The 13,509-nt window shown below is 34.4% G+C and overlaps 1 protein-coding gene across 2 annotated transcripts in view; it reads left to right on the top strand.

Moving 5' to 3' along the window:
* LOC136040879 (pumilio homolog 2-like) overlaps window positions 1-13,509 on the top strand; it is a 199,080-nt gene that overhangs the window by 129,215 nt on the left and 56,356 nt on the right. For both annotated transcript variants that reach the window (XM_065725279.1, XM_065725280.1), the window contains 2 exons: window positions 2,500-2,696; window positions 11,971-12,247. In XM_065725279.1, the coding sequence (XP_065581351.1) occupies window positions 2,500-2,696; window positions 11,971-12,247 (474 nt within the window). The remainder of the gene's footprint in view (window positions 1-2,499; window positions 2,697-11,970; window positions 12,248-13,509) is intronic.

Here is a 13,509-nt window from a genome sequence, read left to right as displayed (position 1 = left end):
GTGCCAGAAGCAAAGAGTAAATCTTTTGACGCAAGTTAGAATTCAGGAAAGTTCTTCTAATGATTTTTTATCTGCTCGTATTTGTAGAAGCATACTTACTTCATAGGGGGGTATTTCGCGTGGGTTGGAAAGTATCTAAGCTTTCTGTATGACTACGTCTGATTGTGCAGTTAATGCTGGATAGTAATGAAATCTTTCACGTGTTTGCTATAAAACTGTAGACATAATTACGATCGAATATTCGAATGTACCTGTGAATGAAATGCTCCATCTCTACGGACCTTATGGGGTCTGCTGACCATAGACTGACCTGTATGTCATTGATCCCACACTTTGTAGGCCTTTACTATACTTGTTGTTTCTTTATGTGCGATTTCTTACTTTTTGTGTACCATGCTTAAATATGGCTACGAAACCTGATTTAAAATATAAAATGTCTCCCTGTCTTGCTAGAAAAAAAAACAAAAAAAACACACACACACACACACACAAAATCCAGATTTGGGATAATTGGTATTTTAATGAAGCCATCCAGCGTATCAAACTGAGATCTTTTATGTTGTAGGCGATTTTTAAGAGCTTTTAGGCACGGCATTGCTAGATTTTTCTTTTAAGAATTAAGGTCAGTTCAGTTCTTGACCGTTCTTGTCAGCAGAAGAAAAATGTAATAAGCAAACGGTTGCTCTTTTTATAATACATTTGCCACGTGTACCACAGTCCCCTTGCTTGTATCTGTTTTGATTTATAATTTTAAGTCGTTTCTAGGTGAGCTAGGGCCAGGGTTGCCACCCCTTGTAATTTATCACTATTTCTTGTGATTTTTGTATTGCCTAAACAAAATAAACAAAAATATCTAAATCAGCACATAAATTACTAGACTATTGAAGAAGATCACTAAATCAACCAAAAAATCACTAAAATCTAGTGATTTTAAATCCTGGTCAGGGATGTTCATTCAGAGGTGAGACACTAGCACTGTTGCATTGCCATGCGCTTCCAATTTACTATTATGATTTTCTTTTTGTCCCCTTATCACTTTGTTTGTAAGGCGTAATCCAAAACTACATTTCGAGAATATAGTCTGTAAGCTCTTTTAACATACATAATATACTATTTAAAAATACCAAAAATTTTAGCTATCGGTTTTGTCCCGCTCATGGGCACATCTAACATTTTCACACTTCCGGGATGATTGCTAAAAACTAAGCTACCCTTAAAGGGAGGATAAGCAGGGCGTATAGATCAGGAAATCAAAGGGGGATTGAACTATGCTGATCGTAAGTTTTTGGCAATTATGTCGGGAGTGTAATGCCTGGTCCACATCAGTCACATCTATCGAGAGAAAAAATTTTAGGAATAACATGGTATTTTTCTTGATTTTAGCGCCATATTTGTATTTAAGAAGGGGAAAATTACAATTGCAAGAAACTAGTTTATAGAGTTTGGACAAATAATTAGTTTTTGTCCAACTGTTCTTTAATAATACTACGTCTTCTTAAATTCCGTCAGATTCCTGTCAATGATAGAAGAACTACTGTTCCAAGTTTCTATCATTTTCTAGTTTTAAAAATTATTCAACAATGTTGAACTCGCAAAATTACACATGGGAAACATTAATTAGCGCTGTGTGTAAATTTGACTTTATCGACAAGTGTGACTGCAATGTGGCCTGGGCATAAAATGTCAGGTATGACCTTTAGGTTGGACAGTGACCATATATCTTGTACAATAGGCATTGTGCTCATTGCTTAATAATAATGGTCTTCGATATTTGCATAACTTATTTCTCTCTGAGTAAAAAAGTACGAGAGGTGCTAAATCATTGAGAAAGCTTTAAAACAAGAAGTCGTAGTTTCATTACTGGTAATCAAAATTTAAAAGAACTTGAATCATAGCTTTATTAATAGCTAAAAATGGTTCGTTCTTTGGACACATGTGGTTTTAGTATTAATTTTTTTTATTGATTTGTTTTATTTTATCTAGATTTTTTTAGTAGTATGACTTATATCATTATCTTTAATAAAGCCCGTATTGCCATTAATGTTAATATGGTCATTACTTCAGTAAACTGTTTAATACGTTAGTGGATTTATGTACACAAAAATGAATTCATATTTTTTCCAACCCTTCATGACTATATTTAATTGTATTTTCGATTCGGGTTAAGTATAACAGTAATTTTTCGTCCGATTTGATTTCTCTTTTTGAGGGAATATTAAAGCCAAGATTTAAGCTATAATTCGTTTTCCTTTTTTAAAGCGTAAAACTGTTTGTCTGAGGATTTATCTTGGATGGTCTTTGGATGTCTCTTAGAGCGAAATCTTCTCTAATAGACCCCCCCCCCTCGTATTTTATTGGGAACCTAGACTACCATTCAACGCTTTGAATTGAATGAAGTAGAAGCGAGGCTCTCGTTTATGCGCTGACCTGAAGTTTTTTTTTTTTTTGTGGCATCACTATTTTCTAACTCAATGTGTATGCTATCTTGTTCTTTTGAAGGTCCTATGATGCCCCAGTATTATGGCGTACCTTGGGGAATGTATCCTGCAGGAATGATACCAGGCGGTCCTGGTATGGGAATACCCCCTGGGGCTATGGTCCAAGCTCAACAGGGAAATGCTCAACAAAGAAGGCCATTGTCTCCATCCTCTTTACAGGAAATGGCCGCTGCTGGTGGCCCAACTGGCTTACCACAGGTCTGTATAGAATTTTCTTAAGAGAAAATACTTTCTCTATATTTTCGCTTTTTAATATAAATGTTAAAATTTAAAGCAGATATCCCAAGGAATTTCTTATATAGTCAGCTTCTAGGTGGTATTTTATACTATATCATTTGGACAAAAATGTTATTATCATTTGAGCAATATTATCACTTTATTTTACGCTTCACGTCTTGTAATAAAGCCTAAATGTACCTGATCTTTTTTTCCTTACAACCATAGTACCTTATATTCTTTCTTCTGTTTTTATATGAAAAGCTTTTCATCAATTTACACACTTGATATAGTTTATTGAAGCTAAAGAATTTCTGTGTATATTTCAGGAGCTGCCTATTTTAACAACAGCACTCACACAAGCAAAACCAAGTAACACCCAAGTTTTTATTGTCTATCATAAGAATATCTTTCAAGTAAGGTTAAGTATAAAACATCAGTTTATTGAAAAATATTACGCTACGTTGCGGTTTTTCTTTATATTTACGCGTATTCCACGTTTATTGAAAATACACGAAGTTAATAATTTAAAATCAATTACTTAGCCTAAGTTTTCCCTACTACTCTTCTATTATAGTTGATTATCTACCCGATAATGCTTGAATACTAGGCCGGTGTTTGCTATTCAAACAGATAATCTGATCCGGAGGTGCCAACTGGGGGCCTCCCTTTTTGATGGGGTGGATTTTAACTTTTCCAGTGCCTACTTACACCACGCAAATCACTGGCAAAAGCCTTATGTGCTTGATGCCAAAATATGTTTAGAAACAACTCACAGCCTCCTTGCTTGCATTATGTATGTACGGAGACAAGTGATTAATTAAAAAAAAAAGCTAGTTAGCAAATGAAGCTATAATTTAGGATCTAAAAAAGGAAAAAAATACTGATGCGTTTGTCATTTAATTACAAAGCCCTCTTCGTTGCCCATCCCGGTTCCCAACTATTGCCTAATACAGTTGATATTTATGCCCAAGATACTTTTCATTTCGTTTCTATCAGTTTCAACGCATGAATTTAGGGTGGCGAATGTTGTCTACACGTCTCATTCGCCTAACCAACCGGTCTCGCTATTTTTGACCATTGCGCTTGCGCACTTTCTAGATTTTAGAAACTGTACCAAACGTCTTATGATCGGAACCAACGATCGCATGAAATTTGATTTTGGGGTAAATAGACATACATTTTCTTACTTTTCTCATCAAGTTTTGTATGGTTTTCAATGTGGTTTCAGGTTTTAGGTGGGATGAAATCATGGTTTTTCACTTATATACTAATTTCGACTATAAGTTTAGCCATTTCTATGTTATCAAACAGATCGTGGTAACGAACTTGTAAGTAAGGAACGACGTGGTTCAATAATAACCGAAACTGAAAAACGGAATTTTGATACCGATAGATATATCAAAAGATATATCTATATATCTTTATATCAAAAGATATATCAATACTGTTATCAAACAGATCGTGGTAACGAACTTGTAAGTAAGGAACGACGTGGTTCAATAATAACCGAAACTGAAAAACGGAATTTTGATACCGATGAATATAACAAAAGAATCGGCTTTTATGCTGATTCCAAATATTTTATTTTCATTCAGTTTAGTGATCCACATCAAAGGCTACGAGCCAGAATTTTTTTTTTAAATTTTGGTAAGTTGGAATTTTGTCCCAATTCTTTAAGAGTGACTCCTGAAACACAAGGGTCGTTGAATTGTAACAATATGAAGCTTTTTTAAAAGCACTGAAAAAAACTTTAGCGTACAGAGTGAAGTGTTGAGGAGGGGGCAGTCCCCTTCAAATTCACAATAATTTCTGTCCGCTTTAAGTTTTAATGTTGCTCCTTACTTTAAGTTGAAAAAACTTGTTTTTTCTTATTTAATTAAAAGCCAGGAATGAACAGGTGGTCCATATTTAAGTTGAATAAAAAAAAATTCTGACTTTTCTCATTATTTACATTATAGTTTTCAGTTGGTGCCAGGTTTCAGATACAACGATAGCATGATTTCTCATATATGTACTCGTTTTCACTATAGGTTTACCTATTGGTGTATTTTCAAGATTTACATAATCTTGTATATGTACATGTAAGGTTAATAAACAAAATAATTAGTGTGGCTTAAACTAATTTACAAGTCATTAAAACCATTATACGCCAAAGCATAATGGTAAAAAATAGTGAGACGGGTTTGTTAATTTGTTAATGGGATTGTGAGAGGCGTGGATCGTGAGACATATATCCATTATATGTCAAATTAAGCAGCTCTGCTGAAAGGCCTCCCTTTTTTGTGCTCTAAAATATCCTCAGAGTATCATAAGATCCGACTTGACTTCTGATGAAGTTTTAGTGATTGGGGAACCTTATCCTGATTAAAAAGAAGGTACAGCGACCGAAATCGAAACAAAATGCATAAGGAGGAAAATCTCCCTTCAGTTATTATTCTAGTAAAAGTGACCATACTCCTTTAGGCTCAATGTCACGATTTTTTTTTTTGAGTTTTACTTTAATGGTAGCAACATGGGAATAGAATGGAGCCGAATGTTTGTATTTTCTCTCTCCTTCAAATAATGAGAAAAACAAATTTATATCCATTTTAACTTCAGTTACAGAAAAAAGAAAGAAAACCGCTAAGGGTAATTGTTTGGTGTTCTACTTTTTCAACATTTTGAGCATCAGAGGGTGTTGAAAGAATTACTACCAGTATTTTAACACAGTGATAATTTCTATTTTCTTGTGTAAAATTTAATTTTGGGGAAAGATATCTATTAGTTAGTAATTTTCGTTTGCCCCAAACATTTGAAATTTTGGTAAAATATTGAATTTTGTAAGTGCTTTTATTTAACTTCGTCTTATTATGTCGAGCTTTAAATCTATATATATAAAAATAAGTTGTCTGTGTGTGGATCTGTGTGTGGATCAGGTGACGTCATGTTTGTCCGCATATGACGTCTGAATTATTTCACACTAATACAAAAGAAGAAAAAAACTAAAAAAGGTAAAAACTACAAAAAAAAACTAAAAAGAAAAAAAAACTAAAAAAGCTAAAAAACTAAAAAAACTAAAAAAAGGTAAAAATCTAATAACTAAAAAAAAACTGAAAAAAATAAAAAAAGGCAAAAACTACAAAAAAAATAAAAACTAATAAAAAAACTAAAAAAGCTAAAAAACTAAAAAAACTAAAAAAAAACTAAAAAAAGGTAAAAAACTAAAAAAAACTAAAAACTAAAAAAGAAAAAAAACTAAAAAAAAGGAAAAAACTGAAAAATAAAAGAGAAAAAGAAAACTAAAAAAAATATGAATAAATATATATAAAAATAAGTTGTTTGTGGGTTATGTCTGTCTGTCTGTCTGTCGAGTGACGTCGTGTTTGTCCGCATATGACGTCTGAATTATTTCACACTAATACAAAAGAAGAAAAAAACTAAAAAAGGTAAAAACTACAAAAAAAACTAAAAAGAAAAAAAACTAAAAAGCTAAAAAACTAAAAAAAACTAAAAAAAGGTAAAAAACTAAAAACTAAAAAAAACTGAAAAAACTAAAAAAAGGCAAAAACTAAAAAAAAACTAAAAACTAATAAAAAACTAAAAAAGCTAAAAAACTAAAAAAACTAAAAAAAGGTAAAAAACAAAAAAAAACTAAAAAAGAAAAAACTAAAAAAAAAAGGAAAAAACTGAAAAATAAGAGAAAAAGAAAACTAAAAAAATATTAATAAATATAAAAAATATAAATATAAATATAATATAAATTAGCAATCAACAAAGCACCGAGACACAAATGACGACCGGGACACAGGGAGTATAAATGACGACCAGGACATAAGTAAAAAAAAAACAAACTAAAAAAACTAAAAAAATGGTAAAAACTACAAAAAAACTAAAAACTAATAAAAAAACTAAAAAATCTAAAAATCTAAATAAACTAAAAAAGAAAAAAAAAGAAAAAAGGAAAAAAATAAAGGAGAAAAACAAAACTAAAAAACGAATGTATATACAGACCGGGACACCGGGATACAAATGACGACCGGGACACAGGGAATATAAATGACGACCGGGACACAGGGACACAACTACAATGGGGACGCCGGGGGGCACAGGGGGATATATATGACGACCGGGACACCGGGACACAAGGAATATAAATGACGCCCGGGACACTCAAAGAGAAATCACAGACTGGAACACCGGGACACAAATGACGACCGGGACACAGGGAATATAAATGACGACCGGGACACAGGGACATAACTACAAAGGGGACGCCGGGGTGCACAGGGGGATATATAAATGACGATGGCGACTCAGGGAATGGTCGATTAGCAATCACCATCAACAAAGCTCAAGGGCAATCATTAGAATCATGAGGTATAGATCTGAATACGGATTGTTTTCCCATGGACCATTATATGTTGCATGTTCAAGAGTCGGTAAACCTGACAATCTATTTATATGCACAGACAATGGGACAGCAAAGAATGTTGTATATTCGCAAGTTTACGTAGTTAAAAACATATATATATATATATATATATATATATATATATATATATATATATATATATATATATATATATATATATATATATATATATATATATATATATCTATATATATCTATATTCACAGGTGGGACATAGGGACACAACTACAATGGCGCGTAACTAATATGGCACGTAACGACTTACGCGCGCGGGGGGGCTTTGGGGGGGGGGGGCGCGAAGCGCCCCCACCAACTAGGTGTTGGGGTGGCGCGAAGCGCCACCCCAACAGCTAGTATTGTAATAAATATTTCGCTCATTTTCATGGTCCGACCAAGCTGAAATTTTGTTTGATTTTCGATAGTAATATGCGATAAAGGTTCCGTGGCCTCCATCAATTATGTTCATATTAAAGGATATGGTGTCGTATTGTTATACAATCAGACTGTTATGCAGTTTGTCATGACCGCCCCACGGTTTCATTTTCAATTGAAAAGAATGCCAATTTTTGGGTATTATAGTAAACGTTTCAGTTGTTGAGTGTTTTTTACAGGGACAAGTTGCAAGCTTGTCGCCCAACCTTGCTGTAGCGGGGATCGAACCCGGATGCTCCGTATTGCCACGCAGAGTATCAATCCACTATGCTACAACAGGTTAGAAAAGAAAAGAATAAACCAAAAAACACGTAAGGGACTGAGTAGAAAAAAGGAAAACGAATTATAGCTTAAATATTGGCTTTAATATTTACTCAATAAGAGAAATCAAACTATAGTATTAAATTAATAGAGTGGTCTACTTACCTAGTGCATTTAGAGGTAAAAGATTTTCTTTTTTCATGGAGTTTTATAACTATTGGGGGCTGGCAAGTTTAACAATTTGACCTCTTTTCCTCCGAGTAAGATACTCTTCAATTTAACTTAGTTTAAAAAAAAAAGTTTGAGCAAAAATTGAGCTTTTGCGAGGATACAAGTCGTTGGCGTATTCCATGATTGCCGCGTCTGATCCTTGATAGTTGAGTTCAAATGGAGCTGTTGAAACAATCTTATTTATTTTTTCGGGCAGAATCAGAAGCGATCGGTATTGCTATATCTCTCTTTAGTGCTTATGAGTTCAAAGGAGAGCATTGACGAGAAGTGCCCTTTTGCTATATTTTGCCTGTAAATGCATAAGTTAGAAATGCAGATGTTGCTATAACTTCCTGTTCTAAAACTTATGTGGCATAAACATAAATCGATAAGAAAGGGTATTAGAGAGTCACACTTTAAAAATGTTTAATGTTTCAGTATTTTCACACTGAAACAAGGAATTTTGCGACAAGTCTGCAGCTATAACTCACACCAAAAGGACATGATATTTGCATAATTAGATTCACTAGTATCAGATCTTTCCATTCACCCAGCCAGAATTATGATTTTGCTTAAAAAAAATACAAAAACCGTTTTTTTTCTATAGCAATTTTCAGCCATAATTCAATATAACTTAAATCTAAAAATCTATGTAGACTGACGTCTTTATTACCCAATATAGCCTACTCCCTTTGGTTTAGTCTGGGATCTAGCACAGTTCTGTTGTTTTTTTGTTTTTTTTATACGATTAAGCATGGTTGTTTTTTTTTTTAAGGAAATTCGGAGACTTTTTCTCTGATCGTGGGGAAATCAAAGCAGCAGGTTCCACTAGGACAGTATTATTACTCCACTATACAAGTGTTGCCACGACCGTTGCCCATTAGTATTTTAGATGCATCCCCCCCCTCCCACCCACGAAAAAAATTCTGGATACTTATCCTGGATAAGGAGTATGCTTTAAGAGCTAGAACAGTTTTTTGTTTTGTTTTTTCTTAGTGGGATAATGATATATATTTTTTTTCTGTGACACAATCCCTGTATCGGGACAAAGGCTCGAATTTCTCTCTTGTCGTTTCTGAACTACAGACGGCTGTTTTATCGAAGCCGAAATCGTAAAAAGTCCCAATCTTTTATATATACGTTTGTTAGAAGTCCCCAGTCCCTTATAACCCTCTTAGAAACCTGCTAGGAAGTTTGCAAATCCCCCATGCAGACCCTTAAACATATGCCAATCCAAACTCAATTAAACTGGATTTCTGCTTTTGGCCTCGGAACTTTATTTCCCTAATGGGTATTCTCATTAATTTTCAATCAATAGTTTAGTTACTACTAAGTCCTTCCTGTTGTGCAATTTTAGGCGACGTATTTCCTACTTCCTTGTTGTTCCTCTGCGCTTTAATTTACTACAATACGGCAATCACCAATTTTGTCTATTTATGATTTGTATAAAAACATACACACACGCACTCATATTTTTTATTTATCTCGTTAATTTTCTGTGGGGGGGGGGGGGGGCTTTTTCGTTTTTTTTGGGGGGGGACTCCTAGAGTTAGGGGTACATTTTCTGAAATAGTATTTAAAATTATGGACTTTCATCAAATTTTTTCGGTTTATATCTTGAAAACCTTTCACTTGCTGTTACGTTTTACTGTACTGATTACAACTAGAAGGGATAATTACCATTTTTTTTTTAATGGCGACTAATCAACTGGCAAAATATTATTAGCGTCCTAAGCAAAATATTATCCTTCATTAACATGACTACTTTATTGATTTGTACCATAATCAATCAATGCTGACGTTGTTGTGGCTCAAGGTTAACGCCAAAAGTAATCTACAGTTTGATAAGTCCTCTACTATTCCTTAAAGTTATGTTTTGTAAATTTTGTTCAGCTCTGCTAAAACGCAAGTCCCCTTCCCTCTTTTCTTTTTATCTTGCACTTTGATATTCTAAAAATGAACTGCTATTCACATGGAATATGCTTCGATTTTAGTTAATTTTCCATTTTTTTCTACGTATGGCTAACAAAAAACTAAAATAAATGAATAATAAAAATAAATGGCAAGAAACCAAGAGTAATATCTGCCAGTGGACAGAAAAGAAACGAAAATGACAAAAGGGGATATTTCGGCAAGGGCCTCCGCCAAGCCGTCTTCACTCAAAACTTAAAAAAAAGAGAAAAACTAACCCTTTGAAGTAAATTCGAACAGAGCAGAAGAAACACTGAATCAAACAAACAAAAAAAATCCAAGCCAGAATAGATGAAAGACCATTCACCGATTAGTTCGGGCAAGAATTCTGCTAAGCGATTGACTTAGCTTGCCTATTGACCCGATTTTCATTAAATGTGAGGTCGGATGGTCATAATTGAAACTGAGAAAAAAAAATGTTATTTGAATCTTTTAACATAAAGTTATTGTAAATTGGGTTTATAGGAATATCTTCAATATCTGTTTAAAGCAAGGTCTCTATTTATGTATTTATTAAATTTCGATTGCCCCCCTAAAAGATTGTGGTAAGTCATTTGCTGTAGATAGACTAATAAAGTTACCTCATCAAAAAGAACTAAATGATCTGGATTTTCAAAAATGTGGAGGGTCAGGGCAGAACCAAAATCATTATATTTGTTTTCACATCCCACATATTTGTCTATTGAAATCTTATGTTCAGGCTGTCGTTTCCCCAGCTTTTGACGACTGTTGCCAATGTACAACTTCCCACATGAACACGGGACTCTGTAAACACCACTACTCAATATAGGGTCAGTTTTATCATTTCTAATATTGAAAAAAATATTCAACCTTTGAACTTTGTTGCTGAGTTCGCGGATATATGGTTGAGTGGTGGCTGACTAAAGAAATTACCACCCCTCTTTTTACAGAAGGAAGGTGGGTTGACAAGAAATGCAGATAACGGTCATTGTGGGTCTGTTTCCTATAGACTGAAAATTCAAGATTAGGAGTATTTTTTAGTATTAAAATGTCTAAAAAAGGAAGCTTCCCTAAATCTTCCAGCTCTAATGTAAATTGAAGATTTAAGCCAAATTTGTTCAAATGCACCAAAAAATCGTTTCTTCAACTCACCCGACTTTTTTCATATGGTCATTTATAGCTTAAATCAATTTGATATCTTATGCGATCCAAAGCCCAATTCGTTTTGCGTACCTCGCTTTCACTTGTATCCAAAGATTCTCGAAAAATATCATTTTCTCTTTTTTTGTCCATCTGAAAACGATTTTTTTTTTTTTTTTTTTTTTTTTTTTTTTTTTTTTTTTTTTTTTTTACCACCTATAAAGTTTTTCCTTGCTTGCAAGAAAGGGTTAGGCATGAGCTGTATTGTGGAAGAATATGCCATTATCTTTAAAAAGCAGTCAACAGGGATCCACTTCTCAAGCGTTTTGATTCACATAAATTTTACTAGAATAATCCATAAATAAAAATGGCTTTAAATGATGGGTCCGCCCTAAATACATTTTATACGAAAAACTAATTATTATTGCAGTTTGAAGCTACTAGATTATTTACTATAGTGTTTCATATAGAAATCAAAAGAATTATATTAATAATAATAATAATAAAAAATATGTCTTGCATTTGACCGGTTGTCACCAATCGATTGAAAATGGTCAGTAGCCACTAATATTTCTAGTCCTCGAGCTCAGGTCCGTAAAGAACTTTGCAGGGAATTTTTACTATTAAAAGATCTAATCTGTGAAGCTAGAATCTTAACGTATAAGATGCCATAGATTCAAGTCCGTATTAAATCGTGGCAGCTTGATAATTCTCCATACAACGTCATAGACTGGTGATATGGAATAGACTACTGCTTAAAATCTTTGGTGTCAAGGTAAATTTTTAGATTGGTCAATCATAACACATGAAACAATTCCAGCTAGAGCTTTATTCTTTGCACTTTCCACATAAGTTTCATACTTTTAGGTACCTCAGGGTTACCAAGTAATTCAAGCCTATGTTGACCAAAATGGCTCCCTTGTAATGGGCAATATGAGAGGTGTGGGTACTGGCACTCCTGTAAGGCTGGTAAGTCCTGCGCCAGTTGTTATCAATGCTACTGGACCTGGTGCTGTCCGACTCATGGCTGCTGGTCAGCAGCAGACAATGCATCAGCCTCCTACACCACAACAAGGCCTTTACGGTCAACCCACTCAACAGCAATCCTTATATTCTGCTGGGGGAAGTAGTACGAGCGCACTTGGTAAGTTTTTTTTTGTAAAACAAGGCAAATTTTTTTGCTGCAACTTAATCTCTTTATTATTTGTAAACTGCCGAGAGACGTACACGTGGCATACCACCATAAGATTAATAGTTCTTCGGTTACCTTTAGCTTTGTATCAAATTGTCGCTATTGCGCCTAAAGGTCGTATCTGGCATTTTTACTTCTGAGGTACGGTACTTGTCAAGAATCATTTCTAAGATATTCTCAAAAGGAGGTTCATCACGGATACATAGGTCGGGAGGATGGAAATACGACTAAAAATATGCAATACCCTGCTAATCCTAGCTCAGCCAACAACTGTTGGAATTATTCCAGAAGTTCAAAAATTGTCAAATACGACCTTAGGCTTACGTATGTCAAATCCGTAGCGCGACGAAATGGCTCTTGGGCGCATAAGAATATTGCGAAAAATTTAATGGAGAGCGTCTTGTTGGCATCATTTTAGAACTGAGCGCTTTACGGTAGACATGCATAATTTTGTTGCGGAATGGTCCTTAAAGTGTACTAAATTCTCGGTCTGGGAAAAAGTGCTCCTTTCTATTCTCCCACGTTCTGTATGAGAGAGGCATTTCTATGCTCCTTATAGGACACATTCTACTCCGTTTTTTTTTTCTGCGACAACTTCGGAAAAGTGGCAAGGATTTCAACTCATACACTATGCGTGTTGCGAAAGCAACACTTTTTTTCTAGCACCCCAATTTCAGCTTATTCCTAGAAAGTGGTAAGGGTCTAAACTCTTTGGTTTTTACGGAAAGCGTGGATCTCAAGCCGGATTGATGAATATGACTTTGCATTTTGGAAAGTTTCGTAGAACTCTTGCCTGGGGCCAAAAAGGATGGTTTTTGTTTGTCCTTGAGCCAGAGCCTATAGTGCGTGAAGTGAACTGGAGTCTTATAGCCTTTGTCAGACAGAACTATCTGAAGTTATGCAGTCAAGCTTTCGTTTCATCAAACCATGTTTCTGCTTTCGAGTTGAAAGCTCTGTTCTAGCAGGCAAGCAGGCAGGCACAAGTTTCAAATTGAAGATGGACTAAAATCTACAAGTGTTAAATATGTGCGGTAGTTACCCGGCCCCAAAGCCAATATATCTTCTATGAGTGATAAATAGAAAAATTTACAATGTAAAAAAGTGGCATTTTCCCACGGGTTCGAAAGTGCTGCCATCTTTTGTTTCTATCCATTTGTTCGAGATTTCAGCTGAGTTTATCATTCGGTTTTTTGCACTTGGAATTGCAGTAGAGA

This window comes from Artemia franciscana, chromosome 21, assembly GCF_032884065.1.
Source record: "Artemia franciscana chromosome 21, ASM3288406v1, whole genome shotgun sequence".
In the NCBI taxonomy this organism is placed as follows: Eukaryota; Metazoa; Arthropoda; class Branchiopoda; order Anostraca; family Artemiidae; genus Artemia; species Artemia franciscana.
Note: the sequence above shows the minus strand (reverse complement) of the source record. Positions and strands in the feature narration are given on the sequence as shown.